The sequence below is a fragment of the Pogoniulus pusillus genome, chromosome Z (assembly GCF_015220805.1).
Source record: "Pogoniulus pusillus isolate bPogPus1 chromosome Z, bPogPus1.pri, whole genome shotgun sequence".
Taxonomy (NCBI): Eukaryota; Metazoa; Chordata; class Aves; order Piciformes; family Lybiidae; genus Pogoniulus; species Pogoniulus pusillus.
This window is the reverse complement of record NC_087309.1, coordinates 37105358-37123462: the sequence shown is the minus strand read 5'-3', so window position 1 is coordinate 37123462 and position 18105 is coordinate 37105358. Positions and strand designations below refer to the sequence as shown.

At 40.2% G+C, this 18105-nt stretch overlaps 1 protein-coding gene across 5 annotated transcripts; it reads right to left on the bottom strand.

Annotated features, from left to right (window-relative positions):
* Positions 1-33: 33 nt before the first annotated feature.
* Positions 34-18081, bottom strand: POLR3G (RNA polymerase III subunit G). 5 transcript variants are annotated; one of them, XM_064139935.1, is made up of 9 exons: positions 18053-18081; positions 16276-16318; positions 13935-14063; positions 12020-12149; positions 7406-7468; positions 6732-6782; positions 3495-3565; positions 2499-2645; positions 34-2044 (listed from the first exon to the last, which is right to left on the bottom strand). In XM_064139935.1, exons 3-9 carry the CDS (start codon positions 14052-14054, stop codon positions 1958-1960), a joined length of 669 nt encoding a protein of 222 aa, XP_063996005.1. In that variant the 5' UTR covers positions 14055-14063; positions 16276-16318; positions 18053-18081; the 3' UTR covers positions 34-1957. The 5 variants fall into 5 exon arrangements, with proteins under 5 accessions (XP_063996005.1, XP_063996004.1, XP_063996003.1 ...); XM_064139934.1 differs by lacking the exon at positions 18053-18081 and adding an exon at positions 17962-18050 and having other exon boundaries at positions 16276-16381; XM_064139933.1 differs by lacking the exon at positions 18053-18081 and adding an exon at positions 17962-18050.
* Positions 18082-18105: the final 24 nt, after the last annotated feature.

The window sequence follows — 18105 nt, the reverse complement described above, 5'->3', positions numbered from 1 at the left end:
GGGGGGACGACGACCAGGTTTTTTGCACCTTTCTTCTCCAAACCACAGAGGGAGAGGAATTTAGGGCTATCCAGGACACCATTGCAGAACTTGGTGTGCTCAAAATCATTGGCTTTACTTGCCCTTGTTAAACTAGTCCCCAAAAAGTCCATTTAAAGATGATTCCCACTAGAGGATAGAGGTGAACACAGCTCACCTTGGACAGGTTTGATTCCTAATTTCTGCCAAAGTAAGAGGATGCAGGAGGGAGGCAGTTCTCTCCTGTCAGCAGTATGAGGAATGAAGAAAGTCGTCGGCCCTCAATAATTACTCTCTCAGACATAGCCAGTCCTGTATCTGCTGAAGCAAGCCACAGCTTATGACCAAAGCATAACTTGTGCAGTTTTAGGCTTTTCTAGTGTTAATCCTTTAGTTCCTCTCTGGCAAAAGTTGTCTGTTTGCATTCCTTCTGTGAGAGGCAAGGGGTACCCCTGTTCAGTTTGTAGAGGGGAGAAACAGCTAGTAGAAGTCATAGTAGTTACATGAGGCAAGCAAATAGAATATTCAGCGGTTGCCTCTCTCCTGTCTGTCACTGCAAGAAACAGGCGCACCTATTCACAAAACAACTGTGGGTTTGTGTGATGTTAAAATCAACATGCAGGATACATTTCCTTTGCAGTGCAAGATAGTATTTACTAAACATTATCTGTATTAGTATGAACACTTAGAAATAAAATGAGTATACTTCAGATGTGTGTGACTGGCATGGCATTTTAGTTTGATTTCTTGTACATCTTCTGTGTATTTGATCAGAACGCTTGAAAGCTACACCTTCAGAACAAGTTCTTGTATACAAGAGGTCCAGAGGATAATGTAGTACTGTTCTTCAGCCACCAGTGAGGTAAGTGCTGCTCGACAGAATGCCAAACTTGCAAGGAAAGCTTCTGTTCTTTCCTTTGCTGATAAAATAATTGGCTTTGTTGTCCATGTTATTTCATTAGAATTGATAATATCATTAGTTATCAAGAACAGAATGTCTTAAAGTGGAAAAAAAGAGAATGAAACCAATAGCAATATAGCAACATTGACTATATTTTGTACCATCAAAGGTACAATATGACCTTGAGAATCACAGAATCGTTTTGCTTGGAAGAGACTTTTAAGGTCATCAAGTCCAACCATTACAAAGTTAGCATCACCTTAAAACGTGGAGAAACTAAATTGAAGGACTGAAATTCTTGTCTGATCTGTGTGCCACTGGTGAAAACTAGGATTCCATCATTTCTGAGTACTAATTCCACCATACTTTCTTTCTAATGAATTTCCCATGCTGATTCATAACGGTGACATAACACATTGTTAAATGTTAGTGGTCCTTTTTATCAATGTGCTGCAAATAATGATTTTTTTTAAAAAAAATAGAATAGCAACTGTTCGAAAATGTTTTGCTGTTGTACTAATTAAAGTCCTTTCAAGTCAGTTTATATTAAAGTGCTTAGTTGTTGATTATTTTCATTCACCTGAATTTAGATGTTAGATAAATCCCTTCAGGGAAGGCAGCTGCTAAACATGAGCAGCTCGTGTCAGTAAAGGCCATGTCTCTTCAGCCACAGTCACAAAGAATGTCACTGTGATTTCCAAGATCTGACAACTAAAGCATAGAATCAACTAGTGTAAGTGCTTAGGCACAATTTCTGTTATACATTCTTTTTCACTGCAGAGGCAGTGCAACGGCTTGCAGCTTACTCCATCAGTAGGCACTCCAAAGAACCTTAAATGTGTATATCTACAAAACACTTGGCAAAAGAACAGAACAAAGGATCCCACATCCTGTTTTACAGCATAGTGCAGTTAAGAGTGATTGTCCAGCCTCTCTGTGGAGGGTATACATACATACTAAATACTTATTTTTGTAGATATTCAGTCTACTTCTGGAACTCTTATTTCAAGTAGTGTAAGGCATGACTAGCAAAAGTGGCTAGTATGTTGCTTCATCCATGTTGTCATCACTGCTAGCACCAAAGTCATCTCCATCTTCAAAGTATGAAGCAATGTAATCATTTTCCTAAACAAAAGGGGAAAAAAGTAATGTCACTGAACGTGTGGAGGAGACAGATTTATGAAAAAAAAAAAAAAAAAGCTTAAAACTGCACTTCAGCACTCCTGTTTTGAAACAGGAGGTCATTGTTGTTCTGGGAAAGAAAAAGGAATGAGGTTCTTGTATCTGAAAGAAGAGATGTCACTCTTTTAGTTATTTTTAGAGTAATTTTAGGTATTGATTGTTGCAGGAGATGTTCCTGCTTGCAAGACTTTTTTTTTCAGAAATGCTTGGGTGTAAAAAGTGTAAACCACCCACTTAAGCTAACTATAGCGCAATGTAGTACAGTGAAGAAAATTAACAGTGCGTGTCCCTACAACTCTCTCTCAGCACTAGAGAAGCTGAGGACATTTCTTGGCTGCCAGACAACATTCTACTCAGTGAGTGCGATCTTACTAATCAGAGACAATTAACATTGTACCTCTTCATTCTCCTCATCAGATTCTGCTGACTTCTCTGCTTCTTCATCTTCTTCACCATCTTCTTCACCATCTTCACCTTTTTTGTCTTTAGTTTCATCTTTCTCATCTTCAGATTTTTCTTCTTCATCATCCTTCTTTTCCAACTCCTGTCACAAGGCAAATCTCCTTTAAGAGGCAATCCCATGCAGCAGCAGCGTATCTGCCACACTACCAGAATGTTATGCTCAAGTTAACAGCAAGGCAGCTAGCATGACATTGCTGTGCATGTGGTTTGGTCAGTAGTTAAAGCAACATGATGTGAAGCATGAGAACTTCATAAGGACTTACTTGATCAAGCAAAGAACTTGGAACTTCAAGGAACTTCATAAGGACTTACTTGATGTGACTTGAAGTCAAAAAAAGTATGTCTTGTGTAATAAACTGAGATGAGTCCCTTCACCATCCACTGTTAGAGTAACTGACAGTAGAAGCCCATGTCATACCTGATGAAGCAATACCACATACTGTGTGGAATAACGTGTCTGCACCAAGTAACTGATGGATCAACAACAGAAAAAATATGAGCCTGTTTCACCTTCAAGCTTCCCATTCCCATATGGTGAGTAGTCACCGCCCAGGTTTCTCTTTATGTTTCTTGCCCTCCCTCAACTCACTGAGTTTCCCACTCTGCAGACAGGTGAAACAGCAATAGATTTAAAAGGTCTGATGACAATTCCTCCTTTGATAAGCTTTCATGGTAGCTCTCCTGTTCACAATTAGGCTACATCATGTTCCAGTGACTTGTGCTCAAAGAGGAGCAAAGGAAATAGTTTTCCCACAAGGAGGTTCTATCCTTATTCTGTCCCTTATGCTACATGGAACAACAGTCTGTTAGAGCAGCAAGAGAAAAAGGCTGTTTGGGTTATTCTAGTTCTAGCAAAGAAAACATGCTAAGGGTTTCTCTTTCCTTCTGCAATCTCTGCTGTGCAATTTGGAAAAGAGTATGCATATCTTACCTCAATTTTTTTCAAGACATCCAGATTACTTTTATGATTGCACCTGGTTGCCTTCTTTGGTTTGCCACCTGCTGAAATAAAATACATAACTATAAGGGCTTTTTTCATGTGGAAGAACATAAGTTTATCGTTTTTACTTGCTCTTCAGAACTTGTATCTTCAAGTATGTGGTGGCAGTTTCATGCTATTTGTATTAAAAGTACCTTTTTCTTTAAGCTTCACCATCCATGATGTGCCAAGTACCTGATTTATGTAAGCGTGATACCTATAGGATCAGTCTGAAATTCACTTTGAACACTGACCAAAGGTTTGGTCAATGTGATGTTCAGCTTCACAGAATACTTTTCACCTACATATTGCCAGAATATTAAGAATCTAAAAGAACATCTCAGTTGTTATCTTTCATCATCTTGAAAACATAAAAACTCATTAATGTTACTAATTTATGAAACACATTAATGGCAGCTAGGTACTTCAGACACAAAAGAAGACAGACAGCAGTTTATTTGCTCCAGTACAATAGGCATGGTTACTGCAGCTAGAAGGCTTTTGGACTATTCATTAAAGAGTCCACAGTGCCTACTGCCACCTAGTCCCTTGACTCATGAATGTAATCTTTATCATGTTACTCCCTACAATCCAACCTCATTATGCTGCTTAAATAAATAGTGGAGCAAAGGCCAAAAATAACATTCCACATATGCAGGTGAGAGCCACCTGAATTGCAGCACTCTGAACTAAGGCTGCCTCATTTCCAGGAGTGCAGTTTGACTGGTAGATGAGAAGAAACAAAGAGCTCTGGAGAAAGAGATGTTAAAGCATCTAGAGAACTCTGTGAGATGTCCTGTTTCCAGGATCTGTCTTTTGGCTCCTGCTATATTTGGTATGATCTCACAAAACTTATGACATGGCAATGTACTTAACAGACTACCTCTTTTCAGCAGGGTAAAACTTGCTGGGTAAGGTGCCATGCAGCTGATGGTTAAGTAGCTTCAGGCAAGATAGCTTACATAATGTCCACTTTTTTTTTTAGGCTATGCCGCACTAAATGATATCAGAAAGAAAACTAGAGTGGGCTGAATGAAGGAATACCTTTTCTAGAGCAGACAGGAGCTTGGTTATCTGGCCTAATACTTAAGGAAACAGAACAGTATGAGCTGTTAAAAGAACTGCATTTTGTCAAAAGTATTTGTGACAAATAACATTCAGTTCATTTCAGTGTTTTGCCTAGGAAGGGATTAAGTGACAAAAGCAGTGCACAGAGCTGAGGGAAGTCAAGCTGTTCTGTAATAACAGATCAACAGCATCAAAGCAAATAACATCCACAATAGAGGAAGTTTTCAAGGAAAACAAGTGGAAAGCGCAATTCAGAATTATCATCTCAGCATGAACCCCTGCAGGCTTCCAGAGATAATGCCTACAATATAGCCTGGAAATGACAATAGACATGTAAGATCTTTCCTTAAATGCTGGGTGTCACTGGAGCTTATAAAATTAGAGACAGTGGTCTATTGTTAGAACCTCAAGCAAAATAGCTATGGAATTACAATCTAATCTTTCCATATAGCTCTTCTCACAGTACTCATGTTTAAATGTATACATCCAGTTGCATATATCTGGTCTACAAGAGCTGAACCCAGTCAATGCTTTGGGTTTTTTCAGCTGGCACTGCTGGGATGTCCTTGTCTATGTAACTGTGGTGATCTCAAAACTAATCCTGCAATAGACAAGGGCAGAAGAGGATGGCTCTTTGAATTTTGGTGCAGATCTGTTGACTCCCTTACCTTTGTTTCACTCAGTGATGAGCTGTCACCTAAGAAGGCTGTCCTCAAAATACAACAAATGTATTTACCAGAAGGGCTGATGTGTCACTGATCAGCTATTTACAAACCTCCTGAGTCATAATGACTGTTGTAAGGCCTCTTTATCATCAGGATTCCCTAAAAAACTAAAATCGTATTATTTTTGCTTGTAAAGGAACTTAATAATGCAATCAAATTCTGATGGTTAGCTGATCCTTGCCTTTACAATTATGTACAAAAATACACTTTTAAGAGCAGAGAAATGGGCACGAAAGGGGGGAAATTCCCCACTGTGAGCAGTGATTCCCTCTTTGTGATTATCACAATATTATTGTTACAAGGAACAATGTTAATGTAACAAGGAACAGTATTAATGTAACAAGGCATTTATGATTTCACTGGATCTTGGGGACCTAATTGTTGCCTACAGGCTCAAAAGAGGCCATACAGTTGAGGAAGAAATTGTTTTGGAAATAGCAAGAAAAGTAGGGACATCGTGGTTTAATCTTTAAAGATTTTGGCAAATAAGTATCTAATCTTCAGTTGAATCTTGCACTCTTAGTACCATGCTTCTCACTAATGCTCTTAAAAGCAAAAAAGCTTCCAGCTGAGCCAATCTCCATGACTACTGCACATTCTCTTTTCTATTTTATCCTTGAACTGAAAAAATGACACATGAAGGACTTGGACAAAAAGAACAAAACAGTAAGCAATCATATAAAACAGACAGATAAATACAGAAGGCCAAGTGTTACTTCACATCGAGCCACAGACTTCTACAGAGAACTTAAATGAACAGCCATGCATACTAGAAAACACTGTGAGAACAATACATGTATGAAGCTGTGCAATAAAAAAAAAAGGTTTTCTTCCTGTAAGAGCAACCAATACCAGCTCCAACTGCTGTTGAAGGACCTGGTTCACAGTTCTGCAGAAGAAAGCTGAAAATAAACAAACAAAGTAAAACTAGGGAAAATAGAAAATAACCTATGTTGAACTACGTACAAAAGGTTTTAAAGAAAATGCAGAAGTCAACCATATCAGAAGCAAGGTAACTGAAATTATACTGGAAGTATAAAGGAAATCAGACTGGCCAGCAATTCACTGAAGAACAGGGTGAGTTTTGGCTAAAAAATACAAACTTTCAAATCAAAAAGTGTCCTTTTTTTTTTTCTCTTTTCTTCTACTGTTAGGTATCTCCTACATTAATATGCTACACGAGAGGCAGGGAAGGGAGATAAACCTGTTCCAGTAAGTTAGAACATCTTACAGAAGCAAAGTAAAACCCACAAAAGACAGGCAGACTAGTAAAAATTTAGCAATTATTTACCAAAAGCTCTGTAATACTTCTACCACTTTTCTTCCCCACTAACTAGCTCCAGTGTGTCTTCTCAACTAGTGTGTACTAAGTGCTTCTTAAAAACATATAATATACCTTTTTTTGTCTTTTCCTTTGGCTTTAACTCTCTTGGGAGTCTTCTCCAATCTGTACAGAACAAATAGCTTTATTGTAGATGAGTGATGATTTAGAGCTCTAATGTTCCTCCTCCCATCCACTAAGGAAAGGTGAGGGCCCCTGCTGTGCTTGATCCTATTTCCATGGGTTAGTTACTTAAACTGAGGAACTGGCATTTCACTCACTTCATGACAACTGCTACTTGCTCTAAAGAGCCAATGTTCAGCCCTTCCAGTGGCCCATGGGCCCTTCAGCTGACATTCTATAATTAGGTTTGCAGTAATGAGCTGTAAAGATACAGTTGTGGAAGTTTCATGTTGTAAAATACGTCTACCTGTGACCAAGACATCAGACTGAGGTATTTTTAGTAACGTAGTGTTTGTTCTCAGTTCAAAACTGGTTTTCCTCATGTTGAGTAAGGAAGAAGGAAGCTACTGAGAGCTAAAGATTGCACTTTGCTGCAAATCAGTTGTTTCAACTGAGTAAATAGATAAAAAAGCAAACAAATTTCCCTTGATCTGAAAACATGCAAATCACTCATTAAGTATTTGTACATGTTTTTATTCCTTGAAAAACAATGAATCCATCATTTAAAAGAACAGAACATCTCATAGGTTAATAAGGAATGAGCCTTTAATAACCTCAGATATTACCTGCGGTCCATGTTGCATGCTTCTTTTCACTGTTCTGGTACTTTTTACTGTACCTCTCAATTACTATAGAGAAGGATACAAGAAGTTATTGAATACATTTAATTTTAAAAAAAGCAATCCAGACACTCTGATGTTTTTCTGTAACTAAATATACAGTGAATTTTTCCATGCCACATTGTGCTGTTGCCAAATGCTTAAAAAACAATCTACTATCACTACTTTCTAGTATTTCTCATGACAATTCCCCTAGTCTAATAATTTGCTAAATACTTCCATGACCGGAATTTTCTATCCCCAACCTCCCTCATCAAAAAGGAAAAAAAATTAATATGGCTTTGCATTTTGGGGGTATTTCTTGTCAATCAAAACACTCACCCTTCTTCAGATAAACCCCAACCATCTCCAGAATTATTAGAATTTATACTTCTGTTTTAGGATTATTCCATCCTTTTTATGAACACAAAAAAAACCCAACAAAATCAGATTTAGTCAGGGAACACAAGCTGAAACATCCAATGAATGCTAACTCCTCTACTCTTAAAGAGTTCCACAAAGAAACCTTTGCTAAAAAACTTCTCAGTGACACTCATCACCACTGTGCTAATCATAAAGAGTATGCAGAATATCCATGAGCTTGCATTTCAGATGATCAACTCCTAAGACTTTAAGTACATCTGCCAAGTGGCACAGCTTTGTAGCATTGCAGAGATATGTCCTGAACAGAAGCTACACATTTTAGTCCATTTAACTTCTTTCCAGGCATAAAAACTAAACTGAGAAATACATTGTAAATAATACAGTAGCTATACAGTGTAAGTATATCGATTTATACTTAAAAAAACTTTCATATACAAGCTGTAATGACAAAGGCATTTTTCTTATGAAATGACCATGCCCAACTGCAAAATCCACTTAGTGTAAAATTAGTGACTCTGATTGCACTAATAATTCATTATTAAGGGATCATTTTTGCCAGTATTTTTGACAAAAAATGTACAAAGACAGACTGTGACCTTTACAGTCAAAGACTTAAAAAGAAGGCAGAAAGAAATCAGAAATGAAGCAGTTATGAAGAATGCAAGCAGAAGACCTACTTGAAACTGGTAACAAAGACCTTTTATTTAAACCAACAGTGTCTCAGGGGGTATTTAATGTAGGTGGCTTTCACAGATGCTGTAGGAAACTGCCAGCACAGAGAGGGGAAGAAACTGCTCGTTTCGATTTCAGCTCAAGGCTTTTTAATGAAGAACTAATTGCTGATTCTATCTGTCAAATATTCATCACTCATAGCTCATTAAATAATTCCTAGCCCTTGCCAAGGTGACAGCCATCCAGTCATAGCATACACCTGCAGGAAATATATAAATGATTCATGTTTATGAAGTGGAGAACATAAGAGGATGAACTACAGAATATGCCTGCTATTCACTCCAAACAAGTGTTGAAATGAGTGCTGTAAATCTGTTCTCCCTGGCACACTAATGCGTCAAAGTTGCTGGGTAGTATCAGATGTGGCTCTCACTACCTGAAAAAGGACATTTGACTCTCAGACGCTGTGCTAAGGGTTTAAAATAAACCATCTGTTTCTGTAAAACAGTCTATTTAAGAAGTTCCTGTGCACAGTACCCCTCCTGCCTCTCTTACCAGAAGTTTTGATGAAACACATGAGAGCAAAGTGCTACAAACCAGAGAACAGAAAAGATCAGTTAAAAATAATCTACCCTAGGGGAAGAAAGTAAATTTCTTAAAGCTAGGCTGCTTCTGCCACACAACACAGTCCCAGAGACAGCTGCATATTGTGACCAAGATGAAAGCAAGCTGCAGACCACAGCTGAGGTAATTATATCCCACCTCTCAGATGAGGCATTCTTGTACAATTAAAAGTTACAAGTTACTAGAAGTAACTAAAAGTAATTACTAGAAATTAATAAAAGGTACAAATTAGTAGAAGACTGAGAGGGAATTTAATAGTAACATCTGAGGGCTGGTCAGGAGCCAGGTGACAGGCTCTTCTCACTTGCTCCCTGTGATAGGACAAGGAGCAATGGGTGTGAGTTGCAGCACAAGAGGTTCTGCCTGAACACAAGGGAGAACTGCTTTATTGTAAGGGTTGCAGAGCACTGTAACACACTCCCCATAGGTTGTGGAGTCTCCTTCACTGGAGACTTCCAAGGCCTGTCTGGATGCATTCCTCTGTGATCTGTGCTAGATTGTATGGTCCTGCTCTGGCCAGGGGGTTGGACTCAATGATCTCCATGGGTCCCTTCCAACCCCAAACATCCTGTGATCCTGTGACTTCAACTTAGCTACTTACTCCTGGTGAGAAGATGAGAAAACATGAAGCATTATTAGTCTATCAAGTGGCTGTGTACCTGATTTCCCTGAAACTGAGTTTTTGTCTTCAAATATGTTAGTTCTGCTAAGGAACACACTCAGCAACAGAGATCACTCCAACTCAGTGGGAGGGCTGCAGAAACAAAAGATGATCTTGAGAACAGTAAGAATGATCACAAGGCAAAACCAGAAAAGAGAGGTAACATTTCTCATAAAGTGGTTGGCTCCTTGGAAATAATTCTGACAAGCTCTCAGGCATAGTAGTTTCCTCTTCTGTGCCTCAAACAAAAATAGCAAACTTCAAGCCTGACAAAGATCAAGAACACAGTGATCTTCTAGCATAAGTAGGCCCTGAAGAGATTGGAATTTGTTTATACAGAAAATGAAAGAGGAGATTCACAGGATCACAGAACTTTAGGAGATTGGAAGGGAGCTTCTTTTTTGAAGGCCATTTTTGGATATGCCAGTCAGAACAAGCCGAGGTTCCTTTTCCATCCCTGGAGGTGTTTAAGGCCAGGCTGGATGAGGCTCTGGCCAGCCTGATCTAGGGTAGGGTGTCCCTGTCCATGGCAGGGGCATTGGAGCTAGATGATCCTTGTGGTCCCTTCCAACCCTGACTGATTCTATGATTCTATGACCTCCAAAGATCACTGAGTCCAACCTCCCTGCCAAGGCAAGATTACCTAGGGTAGTACATACATGAATGCATCCAAGAGGGTTTTGAAAGATTCCAGAGAAGGTGACTCCACAACATCTCTGGACAGTTTGTTTCAGTGCTATGTCACCCTCACTGTAAAGAAGTTTCTCTTCACGTTGAGGTGAAACCTTATGTGTTCCAATTTGTAGCCATTGCTCCTTGTATTATTGCTGCTGACCAGCGAAAAGAGATTGACCTCATCCACTTGACACCCACCCCTCAGATATTTGTATAAACTGATGAGATCTCCTCTCAGTCTTCTCTTCGACAGACTAAACAGTCCTGTGGATGTGATAAAAGACTCATTTGGAGTTCTTCTACCTTAGAAAAAGGAATCTAGAAATCAGGGTCAGATCTGTTCTCCTTTCCTCACAATCAAGGTTTTACCTTTCCACACTATCGGGGTCAACTTTGGACTGTAATTGTGCTACACTTGTGCTGCACTACCGCTGCCTGCTGCATCCTGGTGGCTCCTGGGCTCCTGCTGCTGGTCAGAGGAAACATTTTGCCTTTTGTGAGCTGCCACATCTAGTCAGCAGTGTGTTAGTGTGTTTACTGCTCACATTGCAGAGTGCTGTTCCGTTTTAAACGGTGCTTAGTGCAGGAGCAAGTGGACCATCAATAAGGTGTGCTAATAAGTGTTACATTCAAAACCTAAGCCGCAGGCTATGAACCAAACTGACAATAATTCAGAGGGGATTGGACTCTGCCATATGAACATCATGGATATTCATCTCAACAGTACGCTAATGGTTTTGGGGAGGAAATTCAGCCTTGTGTTTCAGCGTTCAAGTCAGCTCTCATTATTCAAAACCATTACAAGATACCAGAGGAAAGATCATGAAGTGCTTGACTTTATTCTATTTATTAAATAATTTTGTAAAGCTTTTTAATAAGTCCTGCTGCATTGACTGGGTCAAACACATGTGGCATTTCCTAAAATGTTGTATTTTCCTGTAACAGCACTTGCTATCTGTGCCAGTCAGTACAAGCACTCAAGGGGATGGCAGAAACAGGCAAAAATCACAGACAAAAAGAAGCATTCCTCATCTTAATGACCTCCCCTGACTGCTAGATTTACAATGCCCCCAAAGCAAACAGACATTAAAGTGTTCCTATCTTGTTCCCTTTACTTTCTTTCCCAATTTTCTGACCAGAAAGCTTGGATTTCAACAGCATAATGATATATGACTGGATGTCAAGTGCAGCAGAGTAGTTGTTATTATCAAACTATAACAAAGCCTTTAATTTTTAAGTAAGTATATAAGCAAAAAATATCCTTGAGCGAAGTAGAATATAATCAAGCTTTGGCTTCTAATGCAGCTCTGCTTCTGATACAAACGTCAGTGTATCACTTATCCTGATCTCAGTCTTTGTATTTCAGGTTACTTGTCAGTAATACTTACCAATTTTCCCTGAACAGACCATGAGGGGAAAAAACTACCACCTTTTGGAGTGTGCCAGTTTTTATTCAGTGTCATCAGTACAAAATACATCTTTAACACATGCATTTCACTATGTCATCCTTCACGGAATAATAACTACTGAAGCCAGAAGTAAAACTAAAAAGCACACAAACAAACCTTCACGTTCCTCTTCTGCTGCCAAAAAATATGGCATTCTTTTCATAGTTGCTCTAAAATCTTGTTTTAAGGCCAACATGTAACCTTCAGCTTCTCCTGCTTTCAGAGGCACTGCCTTGTTTTCTGTGCTCTGTACAAATTACATTTATTATTTATGAGGTCTTAATATCCATCAAATATATATGAACAATAACAAAAGCTACAATAAACACAGCTCATCACCGAGGAGTGCAACTATGCATCAGGACTCTTCCCAACTATGTCTTATTCTGACATGCATGACTATCTTCACAAGTAAATTTATACTTTTTATGATTTTGTTGTACCTTTCTGAAAAAAAAAGAAAAAGCAGGAACTCAAGAAAAAATAAAAATGTGAAATAATAATTTATAGTCATACTAAGCTGTTAATGGCAAAAATCAGCATTTCACAAGAGCCTAACTTAATTGTAAACCATTGCTTCAGTCTTCAGTCAGAGAAGCACTGGCCTTAACCTCTTCAAAATCAGTTTTAAGTACATTAAGTATCATAACTCTGAATTACATGGACACTCTTCCCATGATTATTGTCATAGAAATTGGATGTGTTATTATACAATCAAGTATCAGACAGGCGCTTACACAAATAAATTTCTAGTAGCTCAATTTAAATTAGTTCTTAAGATCTGGATTTTTGGGTGGCTTGTTGTGGTTTTATTTGGATTTTTTTTTTTTTTTTAACTACGTACGAATCTTGAAAGTGAGGAAAATAAGTAAATGAAAATATGTTTTAAAATACCAGAACACTACAGCCAGAGAGAGAACTAGAGAATGGAAGTTGCTTCTCTTACATGACTCTCAATGCCTGAGTAATAGGGCTGCAAAGTGCTATTGCAAGTCTCAGAGCAGAATCACAAAAGGAATTTACTGCTTCCAGCTCTATTTGCTAGCTGGACAGTATTTTAAATCACTAATGTTGCTAATGGTAAGCTGATGCTCTTTCATTAGCCATCTAATTGTATTTACAGGAAATTCACATTAACTCAGAATGCATCTACTAGAAATATTCAATGGCAACAATTCACTGTTTAAATTAATATTTCATTCTAAGTCAGTCAACGGCTACAAATAACTTCTGTCCACTGTTTAATCAGGTTTTTATCAGTTCTAGTAATGACACTGGATTATCTGAATGGCATTAGATTTCCCCTTAAAACTTTAACTTAGTTGTGAAAGCATTCACAGAAGCAAAAAAACATTTTTGACTTCTCCGTGGTACTTATATAGATATACTGAGGCTAGTACTTCTCCAGCAGAGCTTATCCACACCTGACTCTAACTGCAGAATACAAAATTTAGCTTGTTGCACAACTATAGTTCACACAGAATGCATTTTCTCTGTGCAGACTGCAACATGGCATTAGGAACAGCTGCTGGTGGCTTAGTATCAATAAACTTAATTGTAAGTATTAAACAACTTAATTGTAAAGTGTACTTAGAGGACATATAACTACAGTTTGGCAAGTTAACTATTCAGAGAAACCTCATCACAGCTTGAATTATATGCCAAACGTGCAGGCTTTGTACCGTAACACACACCTTGATCAAATCTTGGCATAACAGGAAAGTTCTCTTACATAAAACTGGCTAAGGCCAGCAAATCCTTTCACTGTTTGAAGCTTGTTTAAAAGACCAGTGTAATTTAATTTCAAACAAATTGATATATCCAGTGTTTCTGTTACTGTCATGTCCAGAAAACTGTGTCATGGTGAGGACTTTAATGAACTTTAAAAATCTTGCAAGCTGTCTAATTAAGGATACAGCAGTTAGCAGAAGTACAGCAAGTAATAAATAAAACACCAAATTATTTTATATATCCTTCAAAATTGACCTAAAGTGGTTAGGGTTGTTCATGTTTTGTTAAGTGCTGCACTTACAGGAAATATTGGTGGAGGCTCACATGTGTCATCAGGTAGAGCTGCACCTTTAGCAAAGCCAATGGCCTCAATATTGAAGGTAAATGCAGAGCGTCCTCTTCCTCTTCCTGACCCAGCCATCTGGAGTTACTGAAAATAATACAGTCTTTCAAACATTTTGTTTTTGTTTCATGTATCATATGCATGTATCTATTACTTATAAAATTAATGTCTAACAAAGTTTACAGTAGTTTTAAAACTGATTTTAAATAGCAAGGTATTTTTCCATGCCCATATGAATTCTTCACCCATCCAAAGTTCTTCCTTGTACCGTAAATTGGGTACATACCTGAGTTCAACTCCACTCTCTCATTTCTGCTAGCCACCTCTGCATGCCTGAACTTACCTCCTAATCTAGAGATTTCAATATTCTCCCAAACCTTAGATGCATTGTTTGAGTTCAGACAGGGTAGAAAAACTAGAAACAAAACAAAACAAAAAACCAATCCAAAACAAACATCAAATCAAAACAAAACAAAAGCTTAAGGACTCTCAGCTTTCTGGAATACATTTTGTGGTTTCTGAGCTTTTGTCCAAAAAAGCATTTTCCATTTGTCACTCTTGGATTCTTCATCCTTCATTTTTTTTAAAAATTGCAACTTTGTAGTTAGTTTTGAGTAATGATAAAAAGCTAAAAGCAAAAATGTTCCAGACAAAAGCATCAAAGCAATCCAGCACATCGGCAAGTTTCCAAATCAACTATTTCACCGAAGAATGAAAAATAGCCTGCAAAATCACAGATCTCACCACCTTTACTGTTAGACCGAGCTTCCTCTCCAGACTACATGACCCACAGGCTGGCAAGTAATGTGAAATGTGAGAAACACTTTTTTTTTCTCCTTTTCAGGGAAGATGTCAAAAAAAATCACAAAATCATAGAACTGTGATGGTAGGAAGGGACCTTTGAAGATACTTTTGGAAAGGAATCCCAGCATGGGTGAGGGGCAGAAGGGACCTCAAGGGGTCAAGTCCAACCCCTCTGCTAAAGCAAGGTCACACATAGGATCACAATGTCAGGATAGGTTTGGAATCTCTGCAGAGGAGACTTCACAACCTCTCTGTGCAGCCTGCTCCAGGGCTCCAGCAGAGCTCACAGAAAAGTTTTCCCTCACATTTAAGTGGAACCTCCTGGCTTCCAGTCTGTGCTCTTCAGTCCTTTTCCTGTTCGTGGGCTCTACTGACAGGAGTCTAGCCCCACTCTCTTGATCTCTGCCCCTATGATATTGATCAGCATTGATAAGATCCTGTCTCAGTCTTCCTGCCCCAGAATTAGACTTAAACATACAGATCTTACTTATCTTAACAAAAAAAGAATTAAGGAGAGAACGATTAGAAACAAAGTAATACATACTTAAGATCTTTTAAGAGTCCCCCAAATGGAAGCAGAGGCCTTTTTATTAAATGCTAGAGAAACATAAGTGGATGCAAGTATCTTCAGTTATTATTTTCAATAGGAATAACCTCTGTCAAATAGGTATTTTCGCATCACTCAGCAGTATGTAAAACTGTCTTTAAAAAGGCCAGTAGACTTAAATAAATTGTTTTAAGGACAAAAAAGCAAAAGCAAAATGTGAGCAATTAATTAACGAGAAATTAAGAAACAAGCCCCCCCCCCCCCAAGAAAAAAAGGCAAAATAATTTGAAATGGGAAGAAAAGGAAGATGTAACAGGGAAAACTATGTGAGCATGGCAGAATGGAAAAAGATAAAAGGCACAGCAAAGCCCCAAACATGGGCAATTATATTGTCTAGGTGTGAAAAAAAAGGGAATGAACAAGAAGGAAACAAAAGTTGAGAGAGATATGCAGCTAGGAACTGTTTGCATTAAAAACAGTGAATGTGAATGTCTGGATTTAAAATGCTGCTTAAGAGCAAAATGCTGTTTTAAAATTAATTCTCTTTGAAACGGGACATAAAGCTGATGAGAAACAACAATCTTAACAGGGAGAAGTATTTCAACTCCACAGTTTTACTGGAACTCATTTTTTTCTAGCATGCTGGCTTAGTATTTTGTCTACAGCCAGATAAGGTAACAGCAACAGATGATCAGAGAAATCATGAAGGAAAAGTTGAGTTGAACAACTAAGTCAACCAGGAACAACTAAGCTACCACAACTAGCACTTTGGCTGCTAAAAGGCATGGCAAATGGAGCAGATTTTCATGTTTTCAGATAGTATGTGTGTCCTTTACTTTACAAATAGGAAAGCAGATTTCCAATTTAAGCTTTTAGAATTCCTGCAAAGCAATCTCTTTGGCAGTCTGTAGGACAGCAGTGGGTTGAGGAGAGTATGCTTTACCTCACCTTTTCCTCACAACAAAACGCTTTCCTCAGCCCTGTTCAGAGTCTTGATGTACAGGTGTAGTCAGTGGAAGAGAAGAGCAAGGGAGAAAGAACCAAAATTTAAACACTGAAATGTTGTGGATAGTCTTCCTTCCTTCCTTCCTTCCTTCCTTCCTTCCTTCCTTCCTTCCTTCCTTCCTTCCTTCCTTCCTTCCTTCCTTCCTTCCTTCCTTCCTTCCTTCCTTCCTTCCTTCCTTCCTTCCTTCCTTCCTTCCTTCCTTCCTTCCTTCCTTCCTTTCCTTCCTTCCTTCCTTCCTTCCTTCCTTCCTTCCTTCCTTCCTTCCTTCCTTCCTTCCTTCCTTCCTTCCTTCCTTCCTTCCTTCCTTCCTTCCCTTCCCCTTCCTTCCCTTCCCCTTATTTCCCTTCCCCTTCCCCTCATTTCCCTTCCCCTTCCTTCCCTTCCCCTTATTTCCCTTCCCCTTCCCCTCATTTCCCTTCCCCTTCCCTTCCCCTTCCCTTCCCTTCCCTTCCCTTCCCTTCCCTTCCCTTCCCTTCCCTTCCCTTCCCTTCCCTTCCCTTCCCTTCCCTTCCCTTCCCTTCCCTTCCCTTCCCTTCCCTTCCCTTCCCTTCCCTTCCCTTCCCTTCCCTTCCCTTCCCTTCCCTTCCCTTCCCTTCCCTTCCCTTCCCTTCCCTTCCCTTCCCTTCCCTTCCCTTCCCTTCCCTTCCCTTCCCTTCCCTTCCCTTCCCTTCTCCTTCCCCTTCCCTTCCCCTTCCCTTCCCTTCTCCTTCCCCTTCCCTTCCCTTCTCCTTCCCCTTCCCTTCCTCTTTTGATTTTCAAGCCTTGAAGGTGTAAAGCTGAGAGCACTCCACCACGGCCACAATTCCCCTCCGTGCAAGAACACAGTGCCTCGCCTCCTCCCCTGCCGTTTCCCGTGCTGTCCGTCCGCCGAGCCGCTGCCCTCGCCCCATGCTGCCAGACAACCTGGACAGCTCCCCCACTCCCCACACCACCCGAGCTTCACGGCAGCATCTCCCCCTTCATAGACCGATCTCGGCCGTTCCTCCGGGCAGCGACTGGCCCTATCACGACAAAGGAGGCGGCTTCATCCCCACCGTACCCGAACGACACTGCTGATGGTAACCCTCAACACGACTCCCTCACTGCCCATTCAGGCTTCCTCACGGCTCTCCCGCCGCCCCTCACGGCTCCCTCAAGGTTTCCTCTCCACCCCTCAGGGATCCTTCAGGGCTCCCTCAAGGTTCTCTCTTCCACCCGTTAGAGATCTTTATGGGTTTCCTCAAAGTTCTCTCTCGTCAGGTATCCTTCTCCACCCCTCAGGGATCCCTCAGGGATCCTTCAAGGTTCTCTCTTCACGCCTTAAGGATCCTTCAGGGATCCCTCAAAGTTCTCTCTGTCCCCCTAAAGGTTCCTTCAGGGCTTTCTCAAGGTTCCCTCTACAACCCTCAGGGGTATCACTGCCCCTCCCAGCTTCCTCGGGGCTCCCCCGCTGCTCCTCAGGGCTCCTTCAAGTCTCCCTCTTCATCCTTTAGTGATCTTTCAGGGCTCCTCAAGGTTCTCCCTCCACTCTTTAAGGGCTCCTTCAAGGCTCTCTCAGTGCTCCTCAGGACAAGTGTCCCCCCCCAGTCTCCCCGCCACCCCTCATGGCTTCCTCAAAGCTCCCTCTTCATCCCTCAGGCCCTTCTCACCTCCCCTCAGGCCTCCCTCAAAACTCCCTTTCCATTCCCCAGGGCTCCCTCAGATCTCCTCCGCCTCTTCACGTCTTCCACACTCGCTCACCCGCCCTGCTTCGCGCTCCGCCCGCGGCTGCCGCAGTGGGCCGGGCTCTGGGC